The 26,086-nt window shown below is 48.9% G+C and overlaps 2 protein-coding genes across 2 annotated transcripts in view; one reads left to right on the forward strand and one right to left on the reverse strand.

Annotated features, from left to right (window-relative positions):
- The window catches only part of LOC107114461 (zinc finger protein 721-like), an 88,612-nt gene that overhangs the window by 42,771 nt on the left and 19,755 nt on the right, over window positions 1–26,086 (reverse strand). The window contains 1 exon segment of the mRNA XM_015415962.1: window positions 14,094–14,100. Coding sequence (XP_015271448.1) covers window positions 14,094–14,100 — 7 coding nt within the window.
- LOC107114446 (zinc finger protein 850-like) overlaps window positions 6,377–26,086 on the forward strand; it is a 30,216-nt gene continuing 10,506 nt past the window's right edge. Inside the window, exons 1-2 of the mRNA XM_015415937.1 lie at window positions 6,377–6,388; window positions 9,778–10,553. Coding sequence (XP_015271423.1) covers window positions 9,825–10,553 — 729 coding nt within the window. The 5' untranslated portion in view covers window positions 6,377–6,388; window positions 9,778–9,824. The remainder of the gene's footprint in view (window positions 6,389–9,777; window positions 10,554–26,086) is intronic.

Below are 26,086 nucleotides of genomic sequence, written 5' to 3' on the forward strand. Positions count from 1 at the left end.
ACATTAGATTACAAAACTGGTACCATATCCACAGGATCATTGTTAGGAATAACCAAGGGGCGGAAACATCCCTACATATAGCAGGATGAGGCAAATGGCTAAGCAAATGAAACTCGAGCGCGCGCGCAGGAATTTTCCCGGCGGGAGGATACATAATAAGTGGGAGAGTCTCAGTGCCTCATAAGAGCCAAAAGATTCACACCAGCGGTGGAACGCAAGCCCTCCCTCCTTCACAAGGCCAGACAGATAACGCCGTCTGGCAGCACTGGTTCTCACGGTCTCCCTATCACTGTTTACTGCAAGCGGCAGAGCAGCGAGCAAGCCAGGATCAGAGAAGGGAACAGGCAAAACATGGCAGCTAGCTGACACCCTTGACCAAAAGGAAACTCTTTCAAGGTTGTGGCTTGCACAGGCAGAAGGGGAGGTGGCTAATGGCATCCCCAGCAGCACCCCAACCTCTACTTCCTTCTCCTGCTGTGAGAATTATAAGGGTTGGAGGTTGTGTGACCCCCTCTATAAACTTTTCTCAGTGCCCTGGACCAATTGGTATAGGTTTCAAATTTGTGATGTGATCGGGGGGGGGGGGGGGGGGGGGGGGAATACAAGGGCTGGCTCTGACATAAATGTGGCTTTGTTGGGCCGGGCCATGTGTGCCATAAAACATAATGCCAGGCAGGGCTTTTTTTGTAGAAAAAGCCCAGCAGGAACTCATTAGCATAACAGGCCACACCCAACAGCAGAAACTCATTAACGTATTAGGCCACACCCCAACAGCACAGCTCATTAGCATATTAGGCCACACCCCCATGCCTTCCCTTAGCTTGCCTGGGCGCCCCGTGGCTGCAGGGAGCCCGGGCAAGCCAGCCCTTGGACAGGCTGAAGAAGGCACAGGGAGGCATTTAAATGCCTCCCCAATTCTTCCAGGGCCCTCCCTGGCCCACCTGCCTCGGAGTCACTGGTGGGGGGGTTGCTCTCCAGGCCTTCCCTCTGTAGCCCACGCACGCAGAGGTTTGGGCTGTAGTGGGCGTGGCCAACTCTGAAGCCAGCCGGAACTCCGTTCCTGTGCGTTCCTGCCCAAAAATAGCCCCAGGTACTGGAGATACAAACTTTATAAAGGACAGCAGCTGGGAAGCTCCGCGTTGGTGTGTCCTCAGTGCAAGGCCCCATGGGCTGGGGGTGGTGCAGAGGAAAACCCTCATGGGCAGACTGGAGAGCCGGTGGTACAGCACTGGGCAGACACTACCGCACTGCCTGGAGGGGAGGGAGCCCCTTCCAAGCCCACTCCCACCGCCAGTGCCCTGAGCCGTGGCCCTCCCAAGGTAAAAACATGAAGCGGCCGGGCATTGCGAGCTCCCCCCTGCCCCTGAGCCACCATGGAAGGGGACTGGGAAGACACGTTGAAATAACCCTGGGCCAACAAGAATACAGTTGTGATGGCTCCCGAGTTATCAGTGAGGCTGCCGCTGAAGCGAAAGGATTCTGCTTGACTGCCGCAGATGAGGTTGTTCCACCATGATTGAAGTGGATCTGACCACTCCTGCCTCCCGAGTAGCTTCCTGTTCCCTCCCTCACACCAGTTGCTCACAGGCTCGCTAAGAGCCCTGGACGGGCCAGTTCCGGCCCCCGGGCCTTATGTTTGACACCCCTGCCCTAAGGGGTTTGTGTGACACCCCCCCTTTATAAACACACCACATTGCCCTGAACCCAAAGGAATAGGCTTCAAGACCATGATAGGCGCCAACTAAACCACCCCCTCCCTGCTCTATAACCCCCCAAAGGTCCCCTATGGGGCCCATGCGACCCCTCTGTGAACTCGTCTCATGGAACTGGACCAATAGGAATGGGTTTTGAGTTCCAAGCATGCGTGGGTGGAGGGTGAGCCAAAACTACCTCCATCCTCCGGCAGCCCATCAAGGGCCTCATGGGATATCTCTAAGAACTTACCTTGACGGAAGTCTTTGTTTTGCCTTTTGGTGTTTCCTACAGAGGGAAGTCTCTGGCTGGATTCGTCCTCGCTTGCTCACCTGCTAAGAGAGCATTGTCGCTTTCTCCTAGAGAGCCAGTTTGGTGTAGTGGTTAAGTGTGCGGACTCTAATCTGGGAGAACCGGGTTTGATTCCCCACTCCTCCACTTGCACCTGCTGATGTGACCTTGGGTCAGTCACAAGCTCTGGCACAGCTGTCCTTGAAAAAGAGCAGTTTGTGTCAGAGTTCTCTCAGCCCCACCCACCTCACAGGGTGCTTGTTGTGGGGAGGGGAAGGGAAAGGAGTTTGTAAGCCGCTCTGAGACTCCAAGTGAAGGACGGGGTATAAATCCAATCTCTCTCTCTCTCTCTCTCTTTTTGCAGGGCTTCATTGCTCCACACATTTGTCTGTTCCTGGACTTAAGAAACAAGCGGACCGAAAAACCTGCTAGTTTTGTCTGAGCCTCCCCTTCAAGATGAAAGACTCTGCTAGCCCTGAAGGAGACAGAATTCCTCGTGCCACCCAGGCTGTGAAGAGGAGGGGCTTGGGAGGACGAAGGGTGCGGAAAGCCCAGCGTGGGGACACCATCAGCTCAGATGTCCAGCGCCAGTGTTTCAGGCAGTTCCGCTACCAGGAGACCAAAGGGCCCCGAGAGGTCTGCGGCCAACTCCACCGTCTTTGCCGCCAGTGGCTGAAGCCGGAGAGGCACAGCAAGAAGGAGATGCTGGACCTGGTGATCCTGGAGCAGTTCCTGGCCGTCCTGCCCCCAGAGATGGAGAGCTGGGTGAGGGAATGCGGCCCGGAAAACAGTTCCCAGGCGGTGGCCCTGGCGGAAGGCTTCCTCCTCAGCCAGGCAGCGGACAAGATGCAGGAAGAGCAGGTGAGGAGTTTTTTATTCTAGTTGTGAAGAGGGGTAAAAACCATCCTCCCCTGTCCCTTTGTTAATCCGTCTTCCAATGCCACGGATGTTATTTCAGATCACTCACTCCCCTGAGGCAGAGAATACCCCATCGAACCCCAGAAAAAGACCAGTTCTCAACAGGACCCCACAGGAGGGTAACCAGCTGGGTAAGGTGAAATGAGATGCATGTCAACGTGGTACAAAATTATATTTTAATCCCATTTTCCATCGCTCAGGGCAGTATCCATGATACTGGGTTCTCCATCTGCCCAACAGTCGCCCTTACAACAACCCTGCCAAGTCTGTTAGGCTGAGAGTGCTTTGGCCAAGGCTCTCTGATCTGCATCCAACAGTTTAACCGCTAGGGGAGCTGCAGTGGCTCAGAAGCAGAGCATCTGCTTGGCATGCAGAAGGTCCCAGGTTCAATCCCGAGTATCTCCAGTTACAGAGTGATGTGCAAGACCTCTGTATGAGACCTTGGAGAGCTGCTGAGTAGACAGTACTGGCCTTGAGGAGCAAGGGCCTGGTTCAATATAAGGCAGATTCATGTGTGCATTGCATTCCACTGTTTCTTAATAAGAACATAAGAGAAGCCATGTTGGATCAGGCCAGTGGCCCATCCAGTCCAACACTCTGTGTCACACAGTGGCCAAAACCCAGGTGCCATCAGGAGGTCCACCAGCGGGGCCAGAACTCCAGAAGCCCTCCCACTGTTGCCCCCCAAGCATGAAGAAGACAGAGCATCACTGCCCCAGACATAAGAACATAAGAGAAGCCATGTTGGATCAGGCCAGTGGCCCATCCAGTCCAACACTCTGTGTCACACAGTGGCCAAAACTCAGGTGCCCTCAGGAGGTCCACCAGCAGTGCTGGCGAAATGTCAAGTACTACAATGCCAAGACCACGGCCATCCATCCCGGAAAATCTACAACTGACTGACATGATAAATGACCTGTTTTGTCTCCTTCACAGGCAATAGCAGGGCACTGATTCTTCATTGTAGACCTTCTCGTCGTGGTGGAATGGAAACCACCTCTGTGCAGCCAGATCAGGTAAGGGGGTGGTGCTTACAGAGAAGTTCTGGGGACTCCCTGTTCTTTGGGGCCCGCCAAAAGAGGGATGGTTTAAACGTTGCTGCTGAAGAACTTCCATCTCCCTCACCTGCACACTCTTTTTGGATTATCTGCAAGGAAAATGACGGTCCCTTCTTTCAGGATCTGGTGACCTTTGAGGATGTGGCCGTGTATTTCTCAGAGGAGGAGTGGGATCTACTGGATCCGGACCAAAGGGCCTTGCACCGGGAAGTCATGGCAGAGAATTGCAGGAACCTGGACTTTCTGGGTATGGCTCCCTCTTGAAAGTGGGGATTCCTTCTGATGTTCAGTGCATAGTCATCACCACATAGGAGGCTTAATTCTTTTTCATGTCCTCCTGACCTAATGCCCAGGCCAAATCTCTCAAGGCATCAGGGGAAGGGGCAACTATCTAAGGCATTCAAGGGAAGAGCTGTGGCCCAGTGGCAGAGCATCTGCTTGGCATGCGGAAGGTCCCAGGTTCAATCCCAGGCATCTCCAGTTAAAAGGCCCAGGCAGTTTCTGGTGTGAAAGACCTCCGCCTAAGACCCTGAAGAGCTGCTGCCAGTCTGAGTCGACCGTACTGACTTTGATGGACCAAGGGTCTGATTCAGTAGAAGGCAGTTTCATGTGCTCATGTGTCCGCCCTCAAATCCTCTGAAAACTGCAATCCAGGAGGAAAGGAAAACTATGTGCCATGGTGCCGATGACCCAAAGACTCCCTGGGTGTAGGTAGTCAACCTCATGACCTCTCAAAGACATGGCAATAACTCACCAGGGCTGCGGTCACACGAAGCATTAGCCACTCTACAGAGACGGAAGATAGGCGGATTTTCCGGGCGCGATCACACCGCCACATCTGGGAAGCGTAGAGCTCCCGTGGCTCACCCGAGGCTTCCCGCCAAAGATGCGGGGTAAAAAACTAGTACCTCCGAGGTACTAGTTTCCAGAAACCGCGGGGCAAGGGCGGGCGTCTGATCGTGTTTCCGGTGGTAGGTCGTGGCATCCGGCGCCTGCCCATGTCCCAAGGCGAAAAGGGTTTTTTCCCCCAAGTCTCCACGGGATGCGCACAAGCACCCAACGGCGCATGCGCACACTTTGGTTTAAAAAAACCCCACAACCCCGTTTGCCACAGCAGCAGCGCCTCTGTGATCGCACCGCGCCGCTTCTTTGGCGCTCTACGGGATTGTGGTATGATCGGCACCTCCCCCCGAACCACGGGACGTCAGCGGGACATATGATCCGCCAGCCATGCGGTAGTTCGCTCCGGGGCAAACAGCCACGCCCCCCGCACGCGCACGCGATATCCGGCCCGTGTGACCGGGGCCCAGGACAGTCACGAAGCTCTGGACCTGGGAATCTCTCCTCCAAACAGAATTAGCAAAATGTCACAGCATCACCTCCTACTTCTAGCAGCAGAACACCTGCTAGAAAAAGAGGAGACAGAGTCTATCCAGAGGCCCAAAGTTCAATAGTTCAAAGATATGGGGGCTTTAAAATTTCTTTTAAAACCCCCCAGAAAAAGAACAAGGGGAAAAACCTATAATCCGGCAACTAAATAAGGTTTTTTAAAAAGATACATAAGGACGAGGCAAAAATATAACAGCGGTCTCGATAAACGGTTTCCAAATATCTGAAGTCCATACGCAGTTGCCGTCTATATGCCCTGTGCTGATAGAGGTCTAAGGCGACACCAGCAGCTGCAAGTGGAGGAGTGGGGAATCGACCCCGGTTCTCCCAGACAAGAGTCCGCTGCTCTTAACCCCCACACCAAACTGGTTAACATAAGAACATAAGAGCCGCCAATGTTGGATCAGGCCAAAGGTCCATCCAGTCCAACCCTCTGTGTCACACAGTGGCCAGAAATACCAGGTGCCATCAGGAGGTCCACCAGTGGGACCAGGACACTAGAAGCCCTCCCACTGTTGCCCCCCACCACCAAGAATACAGAGCATCATTTGCCCCAGAACCCCTATCTAGACCTTGTGTCTGTGTCTGTGGAGTTCTCAGGGAAATGGGAAAAAGTGAACAAACTTTCCTTTCCGTCTCCTCCGCAGGGGTTGGAAGGACACCCATACTTCATTCCAGACCTTCTAATTGCGATGGAACGAAAACCACCTCTGGGCGACGAGATCGGGTAACGGGGGAGGGGATGTTTAGGGAGGGCCCCTGACCCCGGGACAAAAGGGATCTGTGTCTTCTAGGGGTGGTGTGAATGCTGCCGCTGAAGAACTCCCCCAGCCCCTTGCCTGCACTCTCTCGTCAGGTGATCTGAGGGAATGTTCCTTTCTTCTTTCAGAGTCTGGTGACTGTGGAGGATGTGTCTGTGGAGTTCTCGGAGGAGGAGTGGGCTCTGCTGGACCCGGACCAAAGAGCCCTGCACCAGGAAGTCATGGAGGAGAATTACAAGAGTCTGGCCTCTCTGGGAATCTCTCCCTCTGTCTTGGCTGGTAAATACAGGACAGTAGGAATTGATGGTGGTGGTTGTTGTTAAGTATCAATGCGTATTGAAAATTACAGTGGCTAAACTCTGTTCCCTTAAAACTCCCTTTATCTATCATCTAGTTCCTCTGGGAGAGCTAGTTTGGTGTCGTGGTTAAGTGCGCAGACTCTAATCTGGGAGAACCGGATTTGATTCCCCACTCCTCCACTTGCAGCTGCTGCATGACCTTGGGCAAGCCATAGTTCTGTCAGAGCTGTTCTTGAAAAAGAGCAGTTTCTGTCAAGAGTTCTCTCAGCCCCACCTACCTCACAGGGTGTCTGTTGTGAGGAGGGGAAGGGAGAGGAGTTTGTAAGCCGCTCTGAGAAACCTTTGGGTAGTGAAGGTCGGGGTATAAATCTAATCTCTTCTTCTTCTTCTTAGCTGTGAAGTCTTGTGAGCCAAAATTCTACTTAGCTGTGAAGTCTTGTGAGCCAGTTTGGTGTAGTGGTTACCTGCGTGGACTCTAATCTGGGACAACCAGGTTTGATTCCCCACTCCTCCACTTGCACCTGCTGGATGACCTTGGGCAAGCCATAGTTCTGGCACAGCTGTTCTCGAGAAAGAGCAGTTTCTGTCAGAGCTCAGCCCCACCTACCTCACAGGGTGTCTGTTGTGAGGAGGGGAAGGGAAAGGAGTTTTAAGCCGCTTTGAGACTCCCTTGGGTAGTGAAGGGCGGGGTATAAATCGAATCTTCTCTTCTCTTCTCTTCTTCTTCATCTAGCAAAAGGTATAGTGAATATTTGCCCAGAATCCAAAGGAGATTGCTCAGGAAACCCCCAAAATAACATTAAAGTATTCTTGAAATCCTATCTGAAGTGCTCTAAAACAATTTGGTCCTCTCTCGCTCTTTTTAAAACTCTTCCATCCTGTTAGCATCTCAAATCCAGCTCTTTGAGATTCTTTTCACAGGGAGAATATGGCCATTTTCCAGAGACTCGTTACACAGGTGCAGTAGGGGGCATCAGAACGAGACGCTGCCTCCCGAATCCCCCGTGGAAGAACTGGGAGTTGGTCTCAGAGGGGGCTTGCTGAGGCTTCCGTTTCCTTCATTGCCTCCCTCTACATGACATTCCTTATGTCAAAATCCTAGCAGCACTTTGTCCCTTCTTTTTCCAAATGGCGATCTCTCTTCCACCCACTTACACTACATACCGGTAGGCAAGATTCCAGATAAGACTGAGGTGGCGTGGCCCAGTGGCAGAGCATCTGCCTGGCATGTGGAAGGTCCCAAGCTCAATCTCTGGCATCTCCAGTGCAAAGGATCAGGTAGGAGCTGATCAGAACATCAGCAGAGTCCTGCTGGACAGACCAGTGATTCATCTACTGCAGCATCCTGTCTCACACAGTGGCCAGCTAGTTCCTCTGGATGGCCAACAACAGGGCATGGAGGCTGATGCCATTCCCTGATATGTACATAAGAAGAGCCCTGCTGGATCAGCCCAGTGGTCCATCCAGTCCAGCATCCTGTCTCACACAGTGGCCAGCTAGTTCCTCTGGATGGCCAACAACAGGGCATGGAGGCTGATGCCATTCCCTGATATGTACATAAGAAGAGCCCTGCTGGATCAGCCCAGTGGTCCATCCAGTCCAGCATCCTGTCTCACACAGTGGCCAGCTAGTTCCTCTGGATGGCCAACAACAGGGCATGGAGGCTGATGCCATTCCCTGATATGTACATAAGAAGAGCCCTGCTGGATCAGCCCAGTGGTCCATCCAGTCCAGCATCCTGTCTCACACAGTGGCCAGCTAGTTCCTCTGGATGGCCAACAACAGGGCATGGAGGCTGATGCCATTCCCTGATATGTACATAAGAAGAGCCCTGCTGGATCAGCCCAGTGGTCCATCCAGTCCAGCATCCTGTCTCACACAGTGGCCAGCTAGTTCCTCTGGATGGCCAACAACAGGGCATGGAGGCTGATGCCATTCCCTGATATGTACATAAGAAGAGCCCTGCTGGATCAGCCCAGTGGTCCATCCAGTCCAGCATCCTGTCTCACACAGTGGCCAGCTAGTTCCTCTGGATGGCCAACAACAGGGCATAGAGGCTGAAGCCTTTCCTTGATGCTGCCTCCTAGCTCTAGCAATGAGAGGATTTGTTCCTCTGAACATGGAGGTTCCTCTCAGTCACTATGGCTAGTAGCTATTGATAGACTTGTCCTCCATGAATCTATCTACTCCCCGTTTAAAGCTGTTTATTTCTGTGACCGGGGCCGCGGTGGCTCAGTGGTTAAGATGCTTAGCTGCGGACCAGAAGGGCAGTAGCTCAGCAGTTCGAGACCCGAGTGCCGCATGACGGAGTGAGCTCCCGTTTCTGGTCCCAGCTCCTGCCAAACTAGCAGTTCGAAAACAAGAAATTGAAAGTAGATAAATAGGTACCGCTTCAGTGGGAAGGTAACAGTGTTCTGTGTGCCTCGGTGTCTAGTCATGCCGGCCATATGACCACGGAAATGTCTTCAGACAGCGCTGGCTCTTTGGCTTGAAAACGGAGATGAGCACTGCCCCCTAGAGTCGGATTTGACTGGCTTTCGAGCAAGGGAAACCTTGCTCGAAAGAGAGCCCGTTTGGTGTAGTGGTTAAGTGTGCAGACTCTAATCTGGGAGAACCGGGTTTGATTCCCCACTCCTCCACTTGCACCTGCTGATGTGACCTTGGGTCAGTCTCAAGCTCTGGCACAGCTGTCCTTGAAAAAGAGCAGTTTGTGTCAGAGCTCTCTCAGCCCCACCCACCTCACAGGGTGTCTGTTGTGGGGAGGGGAAGGGAAAGGAGTTTGTTTCCTCCTTCTCCTTCCTCCTCCTCCTCCTCCTCCTCCTCCTTCTTCTTCTCTTCCTTATTTCTGTGGCCATCACTACATCCCCTGTCCCAAATCCCACATTTTAATCACTCTCTGTGATATGATGTGAAAGACCTCTGCCTGAGACGTTGGATTGTTGCCCGTCTGAGTGAACAATACTGACTTCATTGGACCAAGGGGTCTGATTCAGTATATGGTAGCTTCATAATCTATAGGCATCGTTCCACTTTGACCAATATTGTCTTCTTGAAGAAAAAGTTGTTCTTGAAAGTCTTGGGGGGAGTCTTCCAAACATTCGTTTTTGAGATGCTTTCACAGGAGATGCCTAAGAGTGAGCCAGGAGGTTTCTGCTTGGAAGAGCACCCTTGTGTCCGTACCCTATACCATGTTGCCAGCCTGTTCCTGTAGATCTACAGAGGCTTATTTCACACAGGGCAAAATTTTCCCAGCAATGTGTTTTCCATTCACAACAGCTATTATTTGCATCCCATCTGTGACTTGAAACTACCGTGTCTCCCTTACCAAGTCAGTCTTAGTCTCTCTCACTCTCTCTCTTTTCCCTACAGGTGTTGTGAGAAAACAACAGCAGAGAAAGAAAACTGAAGCAAAGGCGATGAAGGAATCCAAGGCTTCTGAAAAGCCCGGCAGTCAGGAAATCCCAAGTCAAGAAGAAAGCGGCAAGCGAAATAAAAGAAACAAGTTTCGCCGCTTTGCAAAACCCTTCGCTAGTCAGTTAATCCTTAGACCCCGTTGGAGAATACCCAACGGTGGGAAAAGCTCGGAGCTTGGAAAGAGCTTCAGTCCGACCAAAAATCTTACTTCCCATCAGAAAGGCCCCAAAGGGGAAAGGCCGTACCAATGCTCAGTTTGTGAGAAGCGGTTTGTTCAGAGTGCTCATCTTGCCACCCATCAGAGAGTGCACACAGGAGAGAAACCATATAAATGCAAAGAATGTGGAAAGAGGTTCACAGAGAGCAAAAGCCTCGTTGCCCATCAAAGAATCCACACCGGGGAAAAGCCCTATGAATGCTCTGTCTGTGGGAAAAGCTTCAGAGTCAGCATCACTCTTACATACCACCAAAGAATCCACACAGGAGAGAAACCGTACAAATGCACAATATGTGGAAAGATTTTCAGAGTCAGCTCAAGTCTCCGTTCACATCAGAGGATCCACACAGGGGAGAAGCCGTATAAATGTTCCATATGTGGTAAGAGCTTCATTCAGAGCGCACACCTCGTTTCTCATCAGAGAATCCACACAGGGGAGAAGCCATTTCGATGTTCCGAATGTGGAAAGACCTTCAACCAGAGTGCAAACCTTATTAGACATCAAAAAACCCATGCTGGATAGAAGTCACGTACATGCTTGGAGGTTTGGGAAGAGCCTCAGTGGCCACACGAAACTTCACCTCGGTACCTGCCACGGGGTGAGTTCAACCCTTCATCCGTAGCGTTAACCCTCGCAAGCACTTGGCTGATGGGATGGACGTCGGCCTTGGTTTGGAAGGCTATATACCAGTACTCAGAACTACTAGGCCCAGGTTGTGTCTGTGATTAATTGTTGGTAGCAATTGTATTTATTTATTTATTCAGAATATTTATGTACCCTGCCCTTTCTCCTGACACAGTAAAAACCCAAGACAGGTAGGCAGGAGCCTGACGCTTATTCTGTTTAAGGGTGCTATACACCTACGGGTTGTTATCTAAGTGGCAAATATCAGTTGGACCCTAGGCTGTGGTTATTTATCCTTTTAATTGCTGCTTACATAGTTTAGACTAGTAAAATGTGAGCAACGTTTATGATAAAGGAGTGCCTTATTGAGGATCTTGACAGAGAGACGTGGAGCCATTGTGGTGTAGTGGTTAAGGCAGGGCTCTTTTTGTAGCAGGAACTCCTTTGCATATTAGGCGACACACCCCTAATGTAGCCAATCCTCCAAGAGCTTACAGAACTCTTCTTACAGGGGCTATTGTAAGCTCTTGGAGGATTGGCTACATTGGGGGTGTGTCGCCTAATATGCAAAGGAGTTCCTGCTACAGAAAGAGCCCTGTAGTGTCGGACTAGTATCTGGGAGACTTGGGTTCGAATCCCCACTCGTGCCCTGGAAGCTCCCTGAGTGACCTTGGGCCAGTCTCACCCTCTCTCGGCCTTATCTACCTCACAGGGTTGTTGTGAATGTAAAATATGGGGAGAGGAGGACAACCTAAGCCATTTTGGGTCCCCACTGGGGAGGAAAGCAGGGTATGAGCGAATTGAATAAAAACATAAAGTTACACACATAAGGACATTTATAAGGATCAGAGATCCCCCCTTTGTAGTGACACAGTCTACAAGTGTCGAGGAGTCTTTCCTTCCTTTCTGTTTGGTTCTGATTTTAAAAAACAGAGAGATGATTGGGAAGAAGCTATGGTTCAGTGGTAGAGCCTCTGCTCCGAATGTAGAAGATCGCAGGTCCAGCCTCCCAATATATCCAGTTAGAAGGATCCAGGATGGGAAAGACCTCTGCCTGAGACCCTGGACACAGTCAGAATAGACAATCATGATCTTGTGAAACCAATTATCTGATTCAGCAGAAGGGAGATTTACCTCACGGAGGCAGTGTTTGGTCAGCTGCTCTAGGCTAGGCTATCCCTGCAGAAGGACAAAATCCTCAAATACAAAATTCATCAGCTGGCCCAACCGATCTTTTTTCTCCCCCTTCAATATCTCACCCTGCCGGTTCCCCCCCAAAAAACCCCAGACTGTTCAGCTTAATCTGGGCAACATGCTGACACCGCTAAGTCCAGCCATAACTGGGTGGATAGAAATGGCATTGAACTTGCACGGCCAGATACATGCTCCAAAACTGAACGCTCCCCTTAGCTGGCTTGCATCTGCAAAAAAGTGGGAAACATCTGTGTTGTTGTTGTTGTTCAGTCGCACAGTCGAGTCCGCCTCTTCGCGACCCTATGGACCAGATCATGCCAGGCCTTCCTGTCTTCCGCCGTCCTCTGAAGTTTGCTCAAGTTCATGTTTGTTGCATCTATGACATTGTCTAACCATCTCATCCTTTGCCGTCCCCGTCTTCTTTGACCTTCAATATTTCCCAGCATCAGGTTCTTCTCCAGTGAGGGCTCCCTTCTCATTTGGTGGCCAAAGTATTTGAGCTTCAGTTTCATTATCTGGCCTTCCAGGGAACAGTCAGGGTTGATTTCTTTTAGGATTGACTGATTTGATCTTCTTGCAGTCCAAGGGACTCTCAAGAGTCTTCTCCAGCACCATAGTTCAAAAGAATCTATTCTTCGGCGCTCGGCCTGCCTTATAGTCCAACTCTCGCAGCCATACATGACTACTGGGAATACCATTGCTTTGACCATGCGGACTTTTGTTGGCAGGGTGATGTCTCTACTTTTTATCATGCTGTTTAGGTTTGCCATCGCTTTCCTCCCAAGGAGCAGGCGTCTTTTAATTTCATGGCTGCTGTCACAGTCTGCGGTGTATTAGCCCACATGAAATCCAGAACCGGCAAGAAATCCCACGCCGTGCCTTTTCATTAAGGCCAGTCAAAATGACACAGAGTACCGTTCGTGCTTTCGAGTTCATGAGAACGCTTATGCAGGCAGATGTCACAAAAAAAATAAAAAGTTAAGGAGGGCAAAGGCAGACTCTTATGCTGGCTATGGTGGTGCTGGATGCTCTGTGGGGAACGGCTTGTGGCTCAGCCGATCACCAGCGGCCAATCAGAAGCCTTGCTGGGCCAAAGCCCCATTTAGCCCCACCCACTTTCTAAAACCGCTCAGTGGGCACCAAGAAAGCTGTTGGCAGGCACCGTTTTGGGAACCTCATAGCACATGATGTGAGAGACCTTCACCTAAGACAGTGGAGAGCCTTGGTGGACCAGTGGACAGTGGAGGCCTTGGTGGACCAGTGGTCTGATTCAGCATAAGGCTGCTTCAAGTTTCTTCTTCATATTTTCCCATTTTCGTGCACACGTGTGCCTGTGTGCCTGTGCCTGGAAGTCATGGTGACCTCTGGCGACTCCTACTGAGGCATGGAGGAAGTGTAGAGAAGTGACTCGATAGCCTGCCTCTGTCTCCCGGCCCCGGTATTCTTTGGAGGTCTCCCATCCAAATACTTACTAGGGCCAGCCCTGCTTCGCTTCCGAGATCTGACGAGATCGGGCTTGCCTGGGCTATCCAGGGCAGGGGCTAGGCAGCTTTGTGTTTCCGCGTGGATGCTGACAGGCTCACAGACTGGTTCAGTTGATGGAGGTGTGACATCCCAGCACTTGGGTTTGGGGACAAAGAAGCAAGCAAAGGAGGCACATCTCAGCTGAAGCAATGAAGTCAGGCTACATCCACTCTCCCCCCCCCCCAGTACTTTAATATAATTGTTCAGATGTTCAGAAATGGCTGAGGGAGAAATAATGGGTACCTACCCTTAGATGGGTAGGGGGCACCCTCCTCGGGCGAGGTGTGTGGTGGAGATACCAGTGGCGGCAAAAACATTGGCAGCGGCAGAGCATTGGTGGCGGAGGCGGTGTGGCGATGCAGCGGCAGCAGCGGCGAGGTCATTGGAGCGATCCCTGGCGGCCAGTATAACATCGTGCGGCTGACGGCGGCGGAGGCGGAAATCGGAAGGCATGCGATGACGTGGAGCGTGAGCGCGGTGGAACCTAATGGACACAAGCCGAGGCCGGAACGGACATGGACCATGCGCCTGAACGGTCCCGCCAAAAAGGAAGCCACCCTGAACGCCAGGACGAACGCCCCGACCGAAGACCGCCGGGGAAAAACGGAGCCGAGCTGGAGAACAAACAACAGGCCCACCACCTGGGTGCCGGTAGGCAGCCCCGTCCCTACACCATGTGGCCCTAGTTAGGGAAGCAACCGTTCTTAGAACCCCCTATGTAAACCGCCCAGAGACCCCTTGGGGTCAGGGCGGTATAATAAGTCGAATGATAATAATAATAATGTGAGAAGATTTTGATGAGAAGATTTCAGGGATGGACTGTGATTCAGTGGTGGAGCATCTGCTTGGTATGTGGAAGGTCCCAGGTCCAATCCCCAGCCATCTCCAGCTCAAAGGCCCAGGGGGTAGGGGGTGTGAGAGACCTGAGACCCTGGAGAGCCACCGCCAGTGTGACTAGAAAGACTGACCAACCGTGATGGACCCGTGATCCAGTATGAGGGAGCTTCATGTGTTCCTATTATGGAACAATGAATAACCACCCTTAATGGACCATCAAGATGGGTTAGTTAAAAATCCCTTCCAAAATGTTCATACTTTAATAAAAGAAATGCTGCCACAGAGATTATCAGATCCCAGTCTGAGGGGTTGACTTCTTTCATTCAACTCCAAAAGAACCTATTCTTTGAGAGTCTCCCGTCAAATCTGTAATGTTCAGATGAGATCAATGACAGACGCTGACCATCCTCCAGTATTTCTTTCTTGGAAATGTCCCTAAAATACATAGTTTAGATGCCGGAGATTAACAGTGCCATCCTGGGCATAGTTACACCCTTCTAACTCCATGGCAAAGGGTTGTAGGACGATGTAACTCTCTTCATTCCTTGAACAGCAAAGTGACAAACAAGCAAGTGTTGGCACGCATGCAACCAGACATGTCATTGGGAGGGAAAATCATTAAACTGTGACTGACTTATTTTGGAAGAACTCATTAAAAAGCAATTGTGCTTGGATTGGTTAGTGGCAAAAGGAAACCGGGCTGCCAAAGAACATGGTGGCTAGACACCATAAAAGTCGACACCAGCCTGAGCACGGAATGATTCAAAGAAATAGTACAAGATCGGAAAACGTGGATAGAGCTGGCCCATAGAATTGCCAAGAGTTGGACATAAGAACATAAGAGACGCCAATGTTGGATCAGGCCAAAGGCCCATCCAGTCCAACACTCTGTGTCACACAGTGGCCAGAAATACCAGTGCCATCAGGAGGTCCACCAGTGGGGCCAGGACATTAGAAGCCCTCCCACTGTTGACCCCCCCGAGCACCAAGATGACAGAGCATCACTTGCCCCAGAGCCCCTATCTATACCTTGTGGCTAATAGCCACTGATGGACCTCTGCTCCATATGCTTATCTAATTCCCTTTTGAAGCTATCCATGCTTGTAGCCACCACCACTTCCTGTGGCAGTGAATCCCATGTGTGGAATTCTTCACTCTTTGGGTGAAGAAGTACTTCCTTTTATGACTGAATGGTTAACAACAACAACAACTCTCTTCAGGGTTACATTGTAAATATATATGCTTATGACAGAAACAGCAGATATTAAATGAAAGATACTGAGAGTTTTATTTTTATTATAAAAGTACTTTTCAAGCCTATATGCTGAGATGTGTTTAAGATATGAGCAGAATGTGCAAAAATAGAAATGTTCAGGCGGGCATTTTTATACAAGGGATGAGAATCCATAGTATAATGGAACAGCTCAGGTTGCTTTTATAAAGGAATAGGATTGTAGCTTGCTTTTACTGCACTATCTTCCGGTTTTGTAACCTTGCTTTTTTACTGCATTATGTTCTAATTTTGTAACCCGCATTTTTCACTGCTTGGTATGTCTTAGTTATTCTTATTTGCCTTGTTTTCTCGTTCTGTAATCCTCCTGCATGAATTATCGGATGTTTTATACTGTCCGATAGAGGGTTTTAAAAAAAATGTCCTGTAAATTTTTGTAATTCACCTTGTGTCTCAGTGAGAAAGGTGGGCTATGCATGAAGTAAGTGAGTAAATAAATAATATATCCATTGGGGTAATATTAGGGAAAACCAGTTTGATATAGTGGTTCGACTGATGGACTAGGAACTGGGTCCTGGGTTTGAAAATCCTCCACGTGTGCCAGGGAAGCTTGCTGGGTGACCTTGGGCCAGTCACACACTCTCAGCCTAGAGCCTATCTTACAGGGTTGTTGTGAGGGTTGAATGGAGGGGAGAGCAACACTGAAAGTTACTTTGAGCTCTCATTGGGAAGAAGAATGAGGCAATATATGAAAAGTCAATAGAAAGGCTGATTAAGGATAAAGCCAGGAATTAGAGTGAAAGACAGCTAGAAGATGAACATAAAAAATGTGGAAACTTGGGGGTATATGAAAAGTTGTTTCCCCCCCCCTCCCCCTTCAGGCTCAGCTGGGTCTTTCAAGCATTCACAAAAGTGAAAGAATGATGAGCTTTGTTCAGCAGAATGTTTTCAACTTTGGCAATAAGCCATCTCTTGTCTTAGTGAAAAATCTAAGGCATAAGCAAAAGTAAAACAATATTGCTAGACCATTATGGGTGACAAATCAGTATCTCGCTTGAACAGGAGATATTCTAGAGCATGGGGAGGGGCTGTGGCACAGTGGTAGTGCATCTCCTTGGCCTGCAGAGGGTCCCAGGCTCGATTCCCAACATCTCCAGTTGAAAGGATCAGGTGGTAGGTGATATGAAAGACCTCCACCTTAGACTCTGGAGGGCCACTGCCAGTCTGAGTAGACAGGTATTGACTTTGATAGACCGCTGGTCTGATTCAGTATAAGTCAACTTCTTGTATTTGTTTTACAAATATTTATGTTATTATATAAATTTCCCACTAGATGTGTGATATTGATATCTTCCTATTTAAGATATTACAACCTAGAGCTCAGGATCTGAAAAAAAAATTTGAAGCCTCTTTTCCAGTTGATGAGATTGTAGCTGCTATAAAGAGACCGAACAGTTAGAAGGGCTGTAAGGCCAGATGGTTTGATGTCTGAATGTTACAAAACTAGTTTAAAGAACCATTAACCAGACTCATCACTGGGTCAGTCCAATTAAAACATATTCTACCTTCTTGGAATGAAGCCAGAACAATTGTCACATTAAAGCCAGGAAAGGATACTCTTAATACTAGTTCTTGCAGACTGATTTCACTTGCAAGTCACGGTTTCAAAATATGAGCATCTATTATTGCTAATATGCAAACTAATGTTATTTTGAATAGTATTGACTGCCTTGTTATGAAACTGATATCTGTTACCCAAATCCATGATAATGCATTTGTTAACTTGGGTTAAGCAATTTTTATATTTTTAGATGCTAAAAAAGCATTTAATAGAGTGGAATGGAAGTACTTATAGGCTATATTAAAATGTTTTATTTGGGAGGAAAATGTACAGATGGGATATTGTAAATGTACAAGTGCCCTAAGACCAGAAGAATGATCAACGGCAATGTGTCTGAAAATTTTCAGTATATAAAGGTGCCTAACAGGGATGTTTCCTTTCTACTTTTACCGTAGAACATTTTGTTATTGCAATAACTAATAATGCTAAGATTCAAGGCATAGGTATTAGAAAATTTAAAAATAGTTTACTTTGCACTTACGTTGACAAATCTACCAGATTCACTTAAAGAGTGGTATCTTAAATGGTTTGGGTCAAATATCACCATAGAAAGCAAATTTAAACAAAAATGAATGTCTTGGTGTTATTAACAAGCCAAAAGGATGAAATGGCTACTGCAATTGCAGGGTTTTTTTTTACGGCTTTGGAGCTTTATTGTTTTTATTATCAATATTACTTGTCTTTATTATTTGATGATAACTAATAAAATTTATTTTTTTAAAAATAGTGAGATGTTCAGAACATTTCTATGGGGGTATGCCAAGGATGGCATACAATAAACTGCAACCACCAGTAAAACTGGGATAAGGGGAGGCTGTTTCCCTCACCTGTGCATATACCACCCCATTCAAATACTGGGATACATTTTAGGGGGTGTAGAATGCAATGAGAGAGGAAACAACTGGAAAAAAGAATTCTGACGCAGGTAATAGATGTTCACTCTCAGTTATTTACTTCATTAAGATACGCAAATAGTTGACAGATTCTGTGCCATGCATCAATGAAGACTTACGACGTTGGGGTTAATTTGGTAGGGCGAATCCAACCATCCTCCAAGTAGCCTTTCTTCGGCCTAAGGAGTATTCCTACGATGGAAGAGCCCCTTAATTTGAAGAAGAGTGTTAGATTGTAGGGAGCAGGGCTATTTTTGGGCAGGAACGCACAGGATCGGAGTGCCAGCTGGCTTCAGAGTTGGCCACGCCCACTACAGTCAAAACCTCTGTGTGCGTGGCTACAGAGGGAAGTCCTAGAGAACGACCCCCCCCAAGTGACTCCAAGGCAGGCAGGCCAGGGGGGCCCTGAAAGGATGGGGAGGCATTTAAATATCTCCCTGTGCCTTCCCCGGCCTGTCCAAGAGCCGGCTTGCCCGGGCTCCCTGCAGCTGTGGGGTGCCTGGGCAAGCCAAGGGAAGGCATGGGGTGTGGCCTAATATGTTAATGAGCTGTGCTGTCATGGTATGGCCTAATATGCTAATGTGTTTCTGCTGTTGGATGTGCCCTGTTATGCTAATGAGTTCCTGCTGGGCTTTTTCTACAAAAAAGCACTGGTAGGGAGACTTCAATCTTGAGCGAAAAGGAAAGATAGGGTATAAGTACTTGAATGGATGAATGATTTTCCACATGCCATCCTGTTGTCACTCGAGATCAGGCAGCTCTTTTTTTTTCGACCAGTGATTTCAGTTTATTAGAACAGAACACAACACACAACAATACATAGAACAAGCCCAACTTATATGCAGTTTGGGACTGGCTAAACCACACCCCTAGAATAGTAAGGTCCAATCATAAGTGAGCGCATAGGCTCAATAGGGTTTGTTCCCACCGAAAGCCATGGTCTTTCCTGATTGGTCTGTTGCACAACAGCAGCCAATCAGGCTGTTGATTTTAGGATCCTGAGAGTCTATGGAGCTTGTGACTGAAGCTCAGGCTATCCCCATACAAATACATAAGACATCCAATCACTGCCAACTCTTGGCAACCGGATAGGGTTATCAAGGCAAGACACAAACAGGCGATTTGCCATTGCCTTCCTCCACAGCCTTTCCTGGTGCTCTCCTTTTGAGCACTGACTATAGTTGACGCTGCTTAGCTCGAAGCTCTGATGAGCTCAGGCCATGGTGGACTAATCAAGCTGCTCCTACCATACTAACTCTGCTTAATATTATAAGATTAGACTTCATACTCTCATTGGTTTCCAAGAAGAACAGAAGTTCAGTGTACAATCTTTGTCCCTCTTCAGTGGGGGGAAATCAAAAGCTATAGGGCAGGGAGGAGATGAAACTTATCAGTGACAGAAAGAAGGTGTGAAAGAACCATCTTGAGAAGAAGCAGGGGATGGTACGGGCTCCTCTCCCTCTGTTCTACACAATTGAAAGGGCCCTCCAGCTGATCGGCGGGCCACGTCATCCCCGCCAATCAGCTGAAGGGCCCTTTAAATCTTGCAGGAGGAGAGGGAGAGGGGTGGTTGCCGGCTGTTGGGCTTGGGGGCTGACTGGAGCTGACATAAACATAATGGCAGCCCCACCAGAAAAATGTTTTGCCCCACAATCCACAAAATCCTGGCTACGGGCCTGCTCTGCGTTGTATCCCTGATGGAGGTCCCGTTGATTTACCAAGGAGAATGAAAGGCCTTGACTCCGCTGAGGAGTTTCCCCACATGGCTGTCTCGGATCAGCAACCCAGAACACAATCTGCGCAATGTCCTGTGTTATGACCAACCAAATGACACACAGCAAGCTTTCTTTTCTTTTTTTGGTATACATTTCATTTTAAGAAAGCAAAGTAATAATGCAGAGGGGATACAAAAGGAAAAGAGGGACACTGTAGCAAATTGCATCAAGATTCATTACAGGATGTACTGACAGAGTGGCAAAGACAAATGTATTTGGAGCGGCAAGAAACGAAGAATAAGTTTTCAAATACTTCAAGATGAGAAAAAGAGAGGTGGTTCCAAATATAAAATTGTACTACCAAGCAGCAGGCTGGTTTGGATTGCAGATTGGATTAAAAATCCAAGGCAAAATAATGAAACTTGAATCAGCAGACCTAGATGGTTTACACAATTACCTATGGATAAAGCCAACCTAGCAGTTCGAAAGCAAGAAATTGCAAGTAGATAAATAGGTACCACTTCGGTGGGAAGGTAACAGCGTTCCGCGCGCCTTGGTGTTTAGTCATGCTGGCCACATGACCACGGAAACGTCTTCGGACAGCGCTGGCTCTTCGGCTTTGAAATGGAGATGAGCACCGCAACCCTAGAGTCGGATTTGACAGGCTTTCGAGCAAGGGAACCTTACCTGTACTAAAGCTCAACCAAAATGATCATGTTGTACGCACAGTTTATGAAACACTGTTAAAGCATTTTGCACTCTGCCACAGACTTAACAGAATGAGCTTTGCAGGTACACGTAACCTTTCTATGATACATATGTTAAGTGCTGTTTATGATTTTAACTACATGGACATAAATCAATCATGAACTTATATTCAAATATTCACTTTGGTTCATTGCTTAAATGCACGATGGGAAGAATGCTAAATGCTGACAGGCAGTTATACTGCTTGCGACCTTGCTTGTTCTGGACAGCTATGTCAGTTAGCTTAAGTTCGATGAAGAACATACAGCACTATGTACCCATATCTGCTACATTAGATACTTTTAGAACTTCATAGCCTGGGAAGAAGAAGGCCCATTGTTTAACCAAAAGAGGTACATTTTCACTTGAGAAAATGCAACTCACAGGTCCAGGCCCAATCAGGAAGGTATGACACAGTTTGACAAAGTTTGCTGCAATCAATAATTCTGTTTCATTTCTCTGATGTAATGTGAAATATAAAACACTACGTCTCCCATTGTAACCTCAGAGATGCTGGTTGGTATCTGAGGGGGCCAACCCCTATTTGTTTGGTTTCTCCCTGTTAATCGATTAACAATAAAGACCTCTGTTACAGTTTCTTCCTTCACAGGACTGAGAGTGTGTGTTTCTCAAGTTGGAACCAGGGAAACACAGAGGATTTGTACTACAATCATAAGAAGAAGAAGAAGAAGAAGAAGAGAAGAGATTGGATTTATACCCCGCCCTTCACTTGGAGTCTCAGAGAGGCTTACAAACTCCTTTCCCTTCCCCTCCCCACAACAGACACCCTGTGAGGTGGGTGGGGCTGAGAGAACTCTGACACAAACTACTCTTTTTCAAGGACAGCTGTGCCAGAGCTTGTGACTGACCCAAGGTCACATCAGCAGGTGCAAGTGGAGGAGTGGGGAATCAAACCCGGTTCTCCCGGATTAGAGTCCGCACACTTAACCACTGCACCAAACTGGCTCATAACACAAGAAAGGAGTAATATAATTAGAGATGGACACACAGAAAGCTTTCGAGTTCTACAGAAGTCTTCATCAGACTCAACGTAACATAAAATAAATGAATGATGGGGTGGGGGGGGATGCCTTGGGACATGATGGTAAGCCCTGTTCAAGCCAGCATTTTTCGTTAAATGCAAAGCAAATATGCAGATTCAAAGTAGTGCTGGCATCAAGTTACACCCAAACCCTTTTTAATACATTAAAAAAAATGGTGGCATCCCATCTGAGGAAGAGTTCTGTAGAACTCAAAAGTCTGCACACGCTTACATGACATGATGAGAGCCAGTGTGGCCTAGTGGTTGAAGTGTCTGACTAGGGTCTGGGAGACCCAAGTGCGAATCCCCACTCAAACATGGAAGCTTGCTGGGTGACCTTTGGCCAGTCACACCTCTCTCAGCCTAACCTTCACTGGTTTCTTGACAGGATAAAAACAGGAGAACAATCTAAGCCACTTTGAGTCACAGCTGGGGAGAAAGGCAGGATAAGTCTATCTTCACCGAGGATAAGTCTATCAATGGCTACTAGCCATGGTGACTGAGGGGAACCTCCACATTCAGAGGCAGTTAACCTCTGAATTCCAGAGCAGGGGGGGAACATGAGGGGAAGGCCTCGGTCTCTCCACCCTGTTGTTGGCTGTCCAGAGGAACTGGTTGGCCACTGTGTGAGACAGGATGATGGACTATTGGTCTGATCCAGCAGGGCTGCTCTTATGTTCTTATAAATAAATAAATACATTGGATTAGTCCTAATAAAAGGTATGTTCTCGGTTATTGAGCAGATAGGGCCATGAGAGGAGAAGAAGAGATTGGATTTGTACCCCGCCCTTCACTATCCAAAGGAGTCTCAGAGCGGTTTACAATCTCCCTTCCCTTCCCCTCCCCACAACAAACTACCTGTGAGGTAGGTGGGGCTGAGAGAGCTCTTTCGAGAACTTTCTGAGAGAACTGTGACTGACCCAAGGTCACACCAGCAGCTGCATGTGGAGAAGTGGGGAATCAAATCCGGTTCTCCCAGATTAGAGTCCACGCTCCTAACCACTACACCAAACAGATCAAGCAACCCCAGTTTGGGAAATTCCTGGCGATTTTTTGGATGGACCCTGGGAAGACAGGATTTGGGGAGGGACCTCAGCTGGGTATAATACCACAGAGGGCACCCTCCAAGGCAGCCATTGTCTCCAGGGGAATTTATCTTGGTACTATAGGTCTCAGCTGTAATTCCAGGAGATCCTCAGGATAAATCAGCAGGACCTCAGCAGATTATGCGAAGCCCTGCCTATCCTCTGCAGAGCAAGCTTTTATACTCCATTCCCCCCCCCCCCCCCCCACCTCCCAGGGTGTCTGTTGTGGGGAGGGGAAGGGAAAGGAGTTTGTAAGCCACTCTGAGACTCCAAGTGAAGGGCGCTCCCAAGTTGGCCACGCCCAGCAGGAACTCATTAGCATAATAGGCCACACCCAACAGCAGAAACTCATTCGGATTGGCTACATTAGGGGTGTGTGGCCTAACATGCAAAGGAGTTCCTGCTACAAAAAAAGCCCAGGGGTTTGACAACAAACAAGGTAAACAGAATAAGAAGCAAAAGGTGGGTGTGGCTTGATGACCACACTTTTGGTAACATGGGGGTGCGGCCTAATGTGCTAATGAGCTGTGCTGTCAGGGTTGTGGCCTAATATGCTAATAAGTTTCTGCTGTCGGGTGTGGCCTATTATGCTAATGAGTTCCTGCTGGGCTTTTTCTACAAAAAGAGCCCTGTCAGGAGAACTAAGATGAACATAGAGCCCTGCTGGATCAGACCAATGGTCCATCTAGCCCAAAATCCTATCTCACACAGTGGCCAACCAGTTCCTCTGGACCGTCATCAACAGGTCTAGTCTTTTGGGAGAAGAGAGAAAAAGTTCTCTTTGTCCACTCTCTCCACCCCATGCGTAATTTGTATAAACCTTGATTCGGGTGGGTAGCCATGTTGGTCTGAAGCAGCAGAACCAAGTTTGAGTCCAGGGGCACCTTTAAGACCAACAAAGTGGGGATGCCAGCAATGCTCCCTCTAAGCTGTGGAGTCTTGTGAGCAAAAATTCTACTTGGTGAGCGACTGGCGTTAAAGTTGTGAGTGAGTGATTTGGCTGCTGCATAAATTGGTTTGCTCTGGAGCCATCCTTCCTGAGCTAAGACAAAAACATGTGAGCCAGAGGCTAAAAAAACTGTAAGCTAAATCACACTAACTCAGCTTAGAGGGAACACTGGTTGCCAGGCTCCAGGTACGGCCTGGGGATCCCCCGCTTTTTACAACTGCTCTCCAGCTGGCAGAGATCAGCTCCCCTGTTTTGTTATTCTGCTAAACTTTTTCAAAACTCATTAGCACATTACTGCAGATATACTTACAATTTCAGTTGGCACAGCATTTTCCCACTGATTGCTGGGTGGAAAATGGTTCCCTTTGGTGCCTTTCTCTCTCATCTGGAGCAGAGAACCTAACTGCTGTGACCACTTATGTGACGAAATTGGCAGATACAGGACCCCAGATGGAAAGCTCTCCAGTTTGTGCTTCCAAGAGTAGCATCTGGGCCTTTGATTGGCTTCCTGGCTTGCTCCTTAGAACCTCACTTGAATTTTTCCACAGCTATTTCCAGTTATCACTGCATAGAGTGACCTGTGGGGTTGAGACAACAACAGGTAGGCTGTAGAGCATCTTGATGACCCAGGGAAAAGGGTAGGAGAAATATATACTGTTATATCTCTTTAACTTTTCCCAGTGGAGGCCTTATGCAATGACATATTGATCTATGGTGGGTTGCTTCTGACCTTCTGGTTCGCAGGGCGGACTCTATGGCATTGTACCCTGCTGGGGCCCCTCCCCTCCCCAAACCCCACCCTTTCCCGGATCCACCCCCAAAGTCTCCAGGTATATTCCAACCCAGACCTGGCAACCTTGCAACAAAGCTTTATTCAAGGTATAAGCTTTCGTCGGCAGGCACGCTTCTTCCATGCCATTCACACTGTTCTATGGTCACTGGGCCATTCCCAATTAAAAGGCATTAACGTGGACTGTGTTCTCCGTTGCGGATGCTGCTTTCGGAGACCCGCGGGGCTGCAAACACACCTGCATGGTTAAGGGGTAAAAAAGGTAAAGGTTCCCTTGCTCGAAAGCCAGTCGAATCCGACTCTAGGGTTGCAGTCAATGCTCCCCCTAAGCTGTGGAACCCTGTGAGCAAAAATTCTACTTTGTGAGCCACTGGCATTAAAGTTGTGAGCGAAGGATTTGGCTGCTGCATGAATCAGTTTGCTCTGGAGCCCTCCTTCCTGAGCGAAGACAAAAATGGGTGAGCCGGAGGCTAAAAACCTGTGAGCTAGCTCACACCAACTCAGCTTAGAGGGAACACTGGTTGCAATGCTCATCTCCGTTTCAAAGCCGAAGAGCCAGCACTGTCCGAAGACGTTCCTTCCAACTGAAGTGGTACCTATTTATCTACTTGCAATCAATGTTCCCTCTAAGCTGTGGAGGCTTGTGAGCAAAAATTCTACGTTGTGAGCTACTGGCATAAAAGCTGTGAGCGAGTGATTTGGCTACTGCATGAATCAGTTTGCTCTGGAGTCCTCCTTCCTGAGCGGAGACAAAAATGTGTGAGCCGGAGGCTGAAAAACGGTGAGCTAGCTCACACTAACTCAGCGTAGAGGGAACACTGCTTGCAATTTCTTGCTTTGGAACTGCTAGGTTAGCAGGAGCAGGGACTAGAGACGCTGTCATGCGGCACACTCGGGTCTCGAACTGCTGAACTACTTGAGCCACCGCCACTCCAATGGTTAAGGGGAGCGAGCCCCAAATCCTAGAGAAGCAAAAGAGGCAAGGGGGGGTCACTTCCTGCCCAGACCCCTCACTCTCCCCCACGGTCTGGGGAAAACGGCTTTTGTTTCCCCCCCGAGTGCAGAAGGACCTGCTTCTCTTGGATGTGTGAAGGTGGCATGCAGAGCGGGGCGGGGCGGGGTGTGTGTGTGCAAGGCTGGGAAATGTGGAGTGGGTGGGAGGGAAATACTGGGAGGAGGCCCCGATCCAGGAGAGGGAGGGAGAGCCGCCCCCGCCCCACTGCTCCGTCCGGCGCTCCCCCTTTCCCTGCCTGTCCGCACATGGCTATGGGAGCGGGGGGGATATCCAGCCCCGGAGGGAGGGGAGCTTGCCAATGATTCAGATCTGCAGGATTGGTGCGAAAGAGGAGCGGAGAGCCTGGACGGGCTCTATTGGGGGTGGGGGGGGAAGCAATGCAGGTCTAAAAAGGCCCTTTCTTCCTTACACCCCCAGGGAAATGCTGATCGGCTCAATGGGACCAGGAAGCAATTGTTCTCCAGGCCAATTTGGCCAGTTTAGCCAGTTTAGCCATCTCTCTAACACCAGGGGTCATTTCGTAGAAAAAGAGGCACAGGAGCTCATTAGCATAACTCATTAGCATAACTTATCTGCATATGCCACACACCCCTGACATCACCGGAAGTGTGTCAGAAGGCAACACCCACTGCTCAGGCGCCACTGGACTGTTTTTGGATTGCTAGCTATTGGGGGAGGGGAGGTGCAGATCTGTCCTCACAAAGGAGGGAGAGCTTGTACCTGAATAAAACTTGGTCTTAAAGGTGCCACTGGACTTTTTTTGGGGGGGGGGGGGGCGT

The sequence above is a fragment of the Gekko japonicus genome, unplaced genomic scaffold (assembly GCF_001447785.1).
Source record: "Gekko japonicus isolate JY-2015 unplaced genomic scaffold, Gekko_japonicus_V1.1 scaffold2271, whole genome shotgun sequence".
In the NCBI taxonomy this organism is placed as follows: domain Eukaryota; kingdom Metazoa; phylum Chordata; class Lepidosauria; order Squamata; family Gekkonidae; genus Gekko; species Gekko japonicus.